Source organism: Rhipicephalus sanguineus, chromosome 8 (assembly GCF_013339695.2).
Source record: "Rhipicephalus sanguineus isolate Rsan-2018 chromosome 8, BIME_Rsan_1.4, whole genome shotgun sequence".
In the NCBI taxonomy this organism is placed as follows: domain Eukaryota; kingdom Metazoa; phylum Arthropoda; class Arachnida; order Ixodida; family Ixodidae; genus Rhipicephalus; species Rhipicephalus sanguineus.
In genome coordinates this window covers 41649207-41659090 of record NC_051183.1, presented here as the reverse complement: position 1 = coordinate 41659090, position 9884 = coordinate 41649207, and the positions used below count along the sequence as shown (strand labels likewise).

At 46.6% G+C, this 9884-nt stretch overlaps 1 protein-coding gene across 1 annotated transcript; it reads right to left on the bottom strand.

Moving 5' to 3' along the window:
* Positions 1–4340: 4340 nt before the first annotated feature.
* Positions 4341–8750, bottom strand: LOC119402688 (uncharacterized). Its single transcript, XM_037669799.2, has 3 exons — positions 8589–8750; positions 6384–6682; positions 4341–4767 (listed from the first exon to the last, which is right to left on the bottom strand). Exons 1-3 carry the CDS (start codon positions 8730–8732, stop codon positions 4539–4541), a joined length of 672 nt encoding a protein of 223 aa, XP_037525727.1. The 5' UTR covers positions 8733–8750; the 3' UTR covers positions 4341–4538.
* Positions 8751–9884: the final 1134 nt, after the last annotated feature.

The following is a 9884-nucleotide window of genomic DNA, read 5'->3' as shown; positions in this document are numbered from 1 at the left end:
TGCATTGTACAATAATTAGGTGAAGATGGCGAAGAAATCTTAATCTCGCTAGGACGAACTGAGACGCATATCATTATACAGTTAATGATCGGTCTAACGAGAGCCCATTTTACGAAATTCCCGATCTAACGAATAAATATTCATTACCAGACAAATCCCCATAGGGTTCGGTGTGGAGTGTTGTCATCAATCCAAATTAATAATAGCACCTGGGATTTTACGTCCCAGAACCCGGGTATGATTATTAGAGACGCCGTAGTGGAGGGCTCCGGAAAAATCTTTAACGTGCACTGACGTTCTTTAACGTGCACTGACGTCGCACAATGCACGGACCTCTAGCATTTCGCTTCCATCGAAATGCGATCGCCACGGCCGGGATCGAACCCACGACCTTTGGAGCAGCAGCCGAGCACCATAACCACTGTTCCACCGAGGCGGACCATCAACCCGAATTAAATAACTAATCTGGCCGCCCCACCCAATTACACGAAGTTTTCCCTGAAGTAACTGAGTGAAAAAGCGGTGATTTCCTTGTAATTTTTACCGAGACGAGTTTTTCTTCGAGCGTGCGCTCTGAAGCTATCTCGTTAAAGCATTTATGCGTACTAGTTACTGGCCTAGCTCTACTTTAACGAGGATGCACGTTAAGCCCATGCACAAAACAATGGACTCTGCAGTGGGTCTGCAGTGGGTCTCCAGTAGATCTCTTACCTATCAGATGGTGCGTAAGGCAGCGGTTGTTCTGGTTATTTCACCGTTTTTGCGACAGATAGCACTGATCACCTTCTCGCACCTTTCTCGCTGGGTCCTGCTTGCACAATCACTACATTCGTTCTTCGCGTCATCGCATACCGGCAGCCTGTCATAGCTTCAGGGGACCGTCTTCCTGGCCTGCATCGCCCGGACATAGTGTCTCATATGTCTGGGCTGCCCTCGCGGACATTTCAGACGCGCAGGAGTGTGTCGCCGGCAAAAGCAATGCCGGGCTAGCTTTTACGTGTCGCTACGCTTCAACTCTTATCTCGATTTCGACTCTCATCGCGTTACAAATAGCTTTCTCGATTTTGCGGAATTCCCGATTTAACGAAATATTTCTAGTGCAATCATCACTTCGTTAAATTGAGTTTCAACTGTAACCGGGTGATTGCGGTGCAATGATGATTATGGCTGTTCACTGTTGCCACAAGCAATACGCTTGCTGGTGTGTTTTCTCACTGCCTTTGCTGCTGTACACATTTCCAGCATCGGAGAAATACATTTTCACCTCTTTATCGAAAAAAATATGTCTTGCCACATTAGCTAAACGGCGTCACCCTGAAAATGAATCACTCTTAATTAAGACCATTCCTCAGCTAACAAATCATAATCACCGTCAGCATTATCAGCCAGTTTTGTTTCCTCTTCCGCACAAAACACTTGTCCAATGGTCTCCAATTTACTTTTTCCTGTGCAAGTAGCTTCCATTTTATGGCTTCGAACTTCATCATTTGATCACATCTCCTAACCCTCCTTTCTGCCGTCCTTTTCTACGTATCCAAACCACCCCTAGCCATTCCGTTGCTCTAAATGAGCTAACAAAAAGCGAAAGCCCATGCTGACATGTTACGGCATCAAGACCAGAGTACTATTAGGGTGTCCCTGAAACCATTTTTGGAAACTGCACCAGCACTTAGGCTACTGCATTATCAAATCATTCGCAACATAAATTAAGCGACGCACTTTGTACAAAGTTATCTACCGGCAGTTGGCTGTTAGCATCCATCCTACCTCTGTTTTTCCTCCTCAACTCGCCGAGGCGCAGCCATCGACGGCGACAGTAGCGCCTCCCGCAACCGTCGCTTGTGCATGGTTAAGCTACAGCGTCATGCCAAGAATATACTCGAGTTACGTATATAGTTCAGGCAATATAGTTTAGCTCTGCGCCTTCAGGTGACGCAACGATTAATGCCGCTGCAGGGTGCCACGGCCGCTGGCCGCTCACTCTTCTCTAGTATGACGATGATCTACTAACGCTAAGAACTATGCGCACAAACTAAAGCTCTGTGACAGCTATCGCCGACAAGCTTGAGCACCGGAATCGTGATGGTACCTTTGTGGGTCGCGTTATGGCTGCAGATGTGTGGATCGTGCCGTCAAGCGGATAGCAAAAACCAGATGCTCACTTTACCGACACGGTGCAGCGACTCCGCTCGCCGGTCGCCTTGCACAAGCGCACGATGTCGCAACTTCACACATCACAAATCACTAGATTTGCAGCCCGCAACACAGCAAGGGCGATTCATGATATCAAAGAATAGTAACCTCGATGTCAGCGCGGGTCGCGCAGCTCACGCCAGCACGCAGCGCGTTGTAACACAGACAGGCGATGATCGGCATCCGCCGGAAGTTGGGAACTGGAGCAGTAAATTCTGATTGTGCATTTTTTTAACGCGACAGCGTTAAAAAGCTCATTTTACAGAAATTGAGGTGCCGGCGTCGTTGGTTGTGAGCAAAAAACCGCGCTGCCAGTTAGCAAAAAATGGAGATAGATTCAAACAAATTAAGGTGTTTGGCTCGAGTGGGATTCGAACACAGGCCTTCTGCGTGACAGAGCGGCGTCTTACCATGCAGCCACGCCACTGATCCAAAATGCTTCCAAATATACCCCTATACAGATGCCATGCAGTGCAACGAGTCCTATTAACAGTTGTAATATTGCATGGCAGAATTGTAGAAGTGCCGCAGGTGTCACACCATGTGGATTTCGCAACGGGTGGTCCATTTAAAGGCCCACCCATTACAAAGCACCCAGGCATAAATAAGAATCAGCCAGAGCAGCAACATGGTGTACAGCTGCACGTGTTGCGCTATGGACAGGTAGCGGGTACTTCAACGATTCGCGACATGACGAATTATGGGGTGGTGGGCACTTCGCCACTGTACTTGCAGTAGGCATCTATTCTAGGAGAGTTTCAAATGGCCATTATTTTTGTAAGTTTTCTAATTACAATAAACTATAAAGCCTTCCAACTGCCATGAACAGTGTTTGTTACGAGTTGGAAACGCTCGCAGTGACGTGCATGGAGCATTCAATCAGAACGGTTGCCGGTGTGACGTCACCTTGTTTTCTGTTTCTGCAGCTTGTCTTCGTTTCACCAGACTTCCCTTGTGACTGGGCAACATCTTGCGGGTTTTCATTAATCAAAAGTGAATACCTTATCAAAAGGGCCTCTGTTCATAAATATTGCTATGTGAATGACGAGTCGCTTTTACAAGTCGCTATTCACAAGATATATTTGCAAGAGCGGTTGCAGCGCTGACCAGTCCGGCTCCGAGCTCGAGCAACGAGCGACCTTCCTCCTCTTCGTCGGGCGCACACGCGCGTCCACAATATGAATTCCGGCAGCCTACATGTAGCAATAATACATCAGCATGATCCCTGTCACGACGCACAATAATCGGTAAGGGTAATAATAATTCGAAAAAAATGATGCAATTACCTGAGCACGAATTCACGTCAGGATGCAAGGTAATAGTTAATGTCCCTGAGATCAAGCAGAAAACACAGAAAGGAGCGAGAATACAAAAATGAGCCGTAATCGCCATTTAGAAGCCTAGTTCGCGCTTGAAAACGCAATTACTTGCCTCATTTTTATTGCTTAACTGCCCGTCTGGCGTTCCATATGTTTCTTTTCTCAGTAACTGCGTTAACAATAAGCGGACGGGCATATATCGAAGTAATGGAACAAAAAGCTTCAAAAAGCGCACGAAAGCCTCGAGGGCCTTACTTACACGCAACGCTTGCCTGGCAAAAGACACCGCTGATTTCAAGCGTACGACTGCGCAAGTCTCTTCGCAGGGTGTATGTAAAATACGTTCTGACACTCACCTCTGGTTTGTTTTGCTTGATCAGAAAGTCGTGCAGCCCACTTTACCGTTAAATCACGTCATAGTATGTAAGCACAATAATTTGTTATTTGTATACAGTAATGCTTGTTGGATTTGCCAAGAAACCATGAGGTGTCGTATGTAGATTAATACTCGATAATGACTACACAAGCGAAACGCATAGCACAGTTTCAAAGCAGACGCGGGAATGGCGCCGAAATTTATATTGCGTGAAAGACTTTCCTACATGCGTGTATACATTGTACAGCCAGCATGCGCATTCATGTATATGTGTGGGAAAATCTTGTAACAAAGATTTCAGGATAACAATAAAGATAGTTGCGAGTTGTCGCCTGCCTTGTTGTGCAGCTACTTACCTGTCTCATACCTAATTTGCGCTCTTCAGTTTACTATAATGAACCAGCTATCCCAGCAACGGATTCTCTTAAGTTCACAGGGTTATTTGTCTCTAAATCTAGTGCCACAAATCCCAATACAGAACGATAATCTACCGATAACGCTAAGATAATTTATTAACTTCTTACAAATACTCGTTTATCGCTAGAAGTCACGTCACCTAGAAATGATAGCTCCAGCAGCGCACACCCCATTGTCCCTCTTGTCACGCTTCAGCCACGTCCAAACACAGCAAGGAAGCACGGTTCTTTCGATTACGTTAGGTTATTGAGAGAACACGTGTCTTCGTGCGCCATCGCCTTGGACGCCGGGCATCGAAAAGCTCGGCCGAATCGGGGTGAGTTCCTCGCCACGACGTTGACAAGGGCACGCCCGTCCGCACTACCACAGTGGCCGTGTGCCCAGAGGTGAAAGAAAAGCTGCTGGTTCGTGTGGTTGGCGTGCAGAATGGTGTCGTCTCCGACGGATTTGGCCAGCCTCTTTCTGTAACAAAAAAAAGGTCTCGATCGATTGCCTGACGGATGCATCCTGCCAGTCCCCCACTGACTAAATGGCACGCAGTGCGCTTTATATAATATATGTCACGGGTCTTAAGCTTACCCCCGCTAGCGGGCCGCAGGCGCGACATTTAGTGCCGCGAGGGCCGGGACAGTGACCAAGGTAGAAGCGGGGGGTAGGGGTCGGTTGAGGGCGGGGGGGGGGGGTTAACTCTGTACAAAAAACCAGCTAACGTTGTCATTTGAAAGACCTTTCCCATACCTTCTATATGGTCAACGGGGTTTTTGGCCCCAGGATTCCAACACGATATCGATACCGATCTGAAATGTTCCTGAAATATGGACGCCGATTCTGAAATAGAGTTGGTCTTTGACGGTTATGTATCAACACATGGTGACCGCAGGGGGTGCCTCCTGACAAACCTCTCGGCAGGTGGTGCCTCTGTAGCTCATGAACATACTTATGAAGTAAACATAGAAAATATGGGACGAACACAGTAATGTGTGGGCCACATGTTTGAGAACCCTGAATTATACGTCGTTCATTTTGCCAGGCACTGACTAATTGGCAATCAGAGTACATTATTTGACAAAGTAGTCTGATCTGACTTGGATGCAGCCACCGCCAGAGGCGTTCGCTGTATCCAAGTTCACTGCGCGTTCGCGCCGAGAGATCCTATATACGGCGCCAAGCAGCGTGTCTGAGTTGCGTTGTGGTGAAACACGCTGGCTCCCTTGTCGCGGCCGGTGCGCTAGGGTAGTAGTCAAACCGTGTAGACAACTCGCCATCCTTGCATAAAACAAGACATGCGACAGAGTCAAATCTCTGCAAACCGATGCTCTCGTGCTTTCCCAAAGCAAGGAAAATGGAGCTTTCGCTAGACAAACCCCGTTTAAGCAGAGATACTTCTTTTCAAAAATGTTTAGTTTTATTTATTGATCGATTTTGATGAAACGTGATTAGTTTATGTATATTTGTGTGCGAATTTCAAATATGCAATTATTTTTCTTGTATAATAAGTAGTTTTTAAAATACAAAATATTTGATGTACCTTTTGAGGAGCAAGATTTTTCCTAAACTGAAAGACTTGCAAAGTTAATCAGCGCATCACGATAATCTGGAATCAGAACTGTGTGCAGTGCAACAAAAAAGCATGTCCTAAACCCATTTCAACAAAACGTATGTTCAACACTCGCGAGTGAACCAGTTTCAAGCTGGGATTTCACTCGCGAATGTTAAACATGCGAGAGAACTTTTGTTCTAATGAGTTAAGAACAATCCATTTTTGTCGCACTGCACACTGTTTTGATTCCAGATTATCGTGATGTGCTGATTTACTTAGTAACTCTCTCATTTTAGAAAAAATCTTGCGCCCCAAACGGCACATGAAGGTTTTGTATTTTAAATATTACTTATATACTAGAAAAATAACTGCACATTTGAAATGCACAACAAATATAGATAAACTCAGAAGTTTCATCCTAAAGCGGTCAAGAAATTTAAAAACTATATATTTAAAGTGCCATGTCCCCCACGGCTGAATTTTAGTACGTTGCAGCCTTGCGAACATACGCGTGGCGTGATCAGCGGTCGCGTTGTACCTGTATAGCTGGAATAGCGGCTCCAGGATCACGACCTCAGCCGCCACCTCAGCGCTCAAAGGCTCGCTGACATTGATCCACGTCGTAAAGCAGCGCGACAGCTTGTCCACAATTCGCCCTGACGGTGCTGCCTGCGAGAGTGCCTCCGATTTCCAGTCCGCGAGCATGGCTCGCAGCAGCGGCTTCGCTAGAGCGGGCACCACAAATGGTTCCACGCTGGACGAAACATTCACCAGCAGACCCAGCAGTCCCGGGGTAACTAGGAGCAAGCGTCGCCGATTGCTCTCGACTAACCGAGCCTGAAAAGTTTGAGATGAAATGGTTATCCTAGCCTAAGATCGTGAGTGTTAAAGCTAGTTGGTACTTCATACTCAACAATACTAAGTGCAAAATCGTTCAGAGAAGAGTCGGCAACAAACGCGCATAATGCTCGTCCCTTGCTTGTTACTCTAAATGCCTCATCAAACACGAAAATTGACCGTCGTCGGCGTCGGGGACATGTAATGATAAAATCATCACTTGATGACGCCTCCATATGACGTCATTATGACGTCACAGACCGCCATCATCAGTGACGTCTCTAAACGTCAATGTGACGTCACGTCACACAATGACGTTATCCCATGACATCGTAGCTCGGTCAAAGGTAGGCCAATCACGGATGCAGTGCAAAACCAGATGGGGTGCCTCCGATCCTAGAGGCAGTGCCAAATCAAGTTAGGTGCAGAAAGATTTCGGAGGGCGGCGGGGCAGGATCAATACATCGACAAAGAAGCAAAAGAAGATGGCGTTCACCTTCGAGTCGTCTTAGGTGAATGCATAGGACACTGTGAATTTGTTTCCGTCTATTGTCTGAAAGCTGTCGTGCTTAATACTTGTTGAGATTATGCTAGCGTTCTTTAGCGGCGTCTAATTATGTTTACAGTATAATTAATGCAGCGAACACAAGCGCTCATCGCGTATGTCCTTCTAGCACGGCAGCCGGTTTCCATAACTCTGACCAGCTTATTTCAACACTCTGTAAAGCGTTTTCTTGGAGCAGCGGGCAAATGGCGAAGATTTTTAAGCGAAGCTTTTATAACTCACAGATTTCGGCATGGTACGCAAAAAAAAAAAACGTTGCCCGCGAACAAAATGAGTGCCGTCATCCAAGATTCGCCGATAACATGCGTATTTGTATGCGCCATTTTCCAATAACTGATGCTCTCTCATCGTGGTTTTGTGGGCGATCAGTTGATTCTGATATGGCAATCTCATCTGTCACTGAGCTGACTTGTCATTTCAAGTTAACGCATGGTCGTTGTTGTTGCCTCTTAGTGGATGAACGTCCAATTCCCAGTATCGAGAAAGAAAGGAAAGCAGTTGTAGGAACGCGCACGTCAAGCTTCGCTTGCCGTATTTTCCTGAGAGGGCAAGATCTCCTGAATTTTATCCGATTACAGCGAGCACATGTTTACATATGCTCCTGAAGATTGCTCTGAAATGTACAGACACAAATACCAGTATTTGACGGGACACTAAAGAGAAACAATGAATCGGTTTAGATCGATAACTTGTGCTCTGAGAACTCTAACGTCGTTAATTTCGCCATCATAGTTTTATTGACAGAGGAGAAAATCAAGCTAAAGGTTTCTTTTTTAAATTTCGCGCCGAAATCTCCCCCGCGTGACGTCAGAGATTTCAAAGCGTATTTATCGTATTTTGGCGCCTTTGGCTCAACATAATTACCCCAAAGTTGGTATGTTAAGTCTATGGCCCCCTCAGATGACAATGTATTTCATTTTTACCTATGAGGAACTACGTAGTCCCTAGTAGACGTCGTCAAAACATGCGACGTCACGGCAAATGGTGCGGAAACTTCAAGGTGGCGTCGCCACCCACATTTTGTTTTTGCGCGCCTTCTCGCTTACTAAGCGTCTTCTCGCAGCAGGCGTGGTGTTTTTGGCATCGTGAAAGAGTACTTTACTAATATGCGAAAAATCGTTTTGCTCTTTAGTGTCCCTTTAAAATAATGCCTTAATTCTCAGCACCCTCTTTTGTATTATTCAAGCCTGAGTTACCGTCATTCCCAGTATAAATAAATATAGTGAATACGCCAAGTCAGTTATTCTGAATCCCGCGAGGCGGAGTGAGGGTTGTGAAACAGAAGCAGTAATTATTAACGAGGCAAGTATCTTTAAATGATAGGCTAGGTGCTACACTCACCTGAGAAGCGAAGAGGTCCATATTTTTCGCAGAACCGTAGTAGGAGTCCACAAGGGTGACTTGAAGGTCATCGTTTCTATCTTGCGATGAAATACCACCAGGGAGAGCAAGTTCCTCGAAATCCGGTGCTTCTTCGGTCATCATGTATTGGGTAAACTCGTGCATAGCCTGCAATCACAGTGGTTGTGATACTAAGCATCATCATCAGTCTGACGGTGCCCACTGCAGGCATCTTTCATATTTAGTCAATCAACCAATACTGTTCTTCATGCGGTCACGTCATCCACGCAAAACTCGTAATCTCATCTGCCCACCAATCCCTTCGGCCTTACTCCAAAAGGGACCCTGCAACTCCTTTTCAGTATGGTCAGAAAACGCTGCCGATCGGTAGTCGAGGCCCCTAAGCACACGCGGCCCAAACATTATAGCGCAGCACGCGGCCTCGAATTTACAACGAATTCTCAAAGTCAGCTGTAACTCGTTCTCTCTTCTCTCGACAAATGATGGCGTCAATCCAAATAATCCTGCGATAAACCCAAATTCCACGGCCATTAATTGATTTGAGCATCGTGTGCTGCATAGCTACCACGGCCGCCTCGGGATGCCGCCTCATGCCCGCTCGCGCGTTTGCGGTCACACTGAAAGTAAGCAGCGCTTTTGAAGAAAAAAAGAATACAAAGTGCCCAAGGTTATGACGCCCAAGGTTGACGGGGGGTTGTCTGCCTTGTGCTCTCCCCGCGATGTCCGCGCTGAAGTCACAGAGCGCACGAAGGTCACTTCGCTCGCTGCAGCAGCCGCGTTTGCGAAAGGAGCGCGCTGCTCAAACAGAAATAAGTAACTGTGACAGTTCGCGCTCGTCCTGTGTGTACCTGTTCGTTCGTTTCGCGCGTCCTGCTTTATGTGTGAGCAGTGCGCTTCAAGTGTCGAGCTGTGACGCATGATAGTTCGCGCTCGTCCTGTGTGTGTTCTTTTCGTGCGTCCTTTGCGCTTGAGCGACGCGCTGGAAATTTCGAGCTGCTTTCCGTTCTTCTCGTTACATTCCAATTTGTTGCTATCGCATTCATTGCTTCACCGTTGCGGCGAAACTGTGACTTTTTTCTTGTCCCTTAAGGTTACAACTATCATTTTCCTTTCCATACGCCACGGTGAAGAAAGTGGTTATGGTGCTCGACTGCTGACCCAAAGGTCGCGGGATCGGATCCCGCCCGTGGTCACCGCATTTTCGATGGAGGCTAAATTGCTCGAGGCTTGTGTACTTATATTAACGTGCAAGTTAAAGAATCCCAGGTAGTCGAA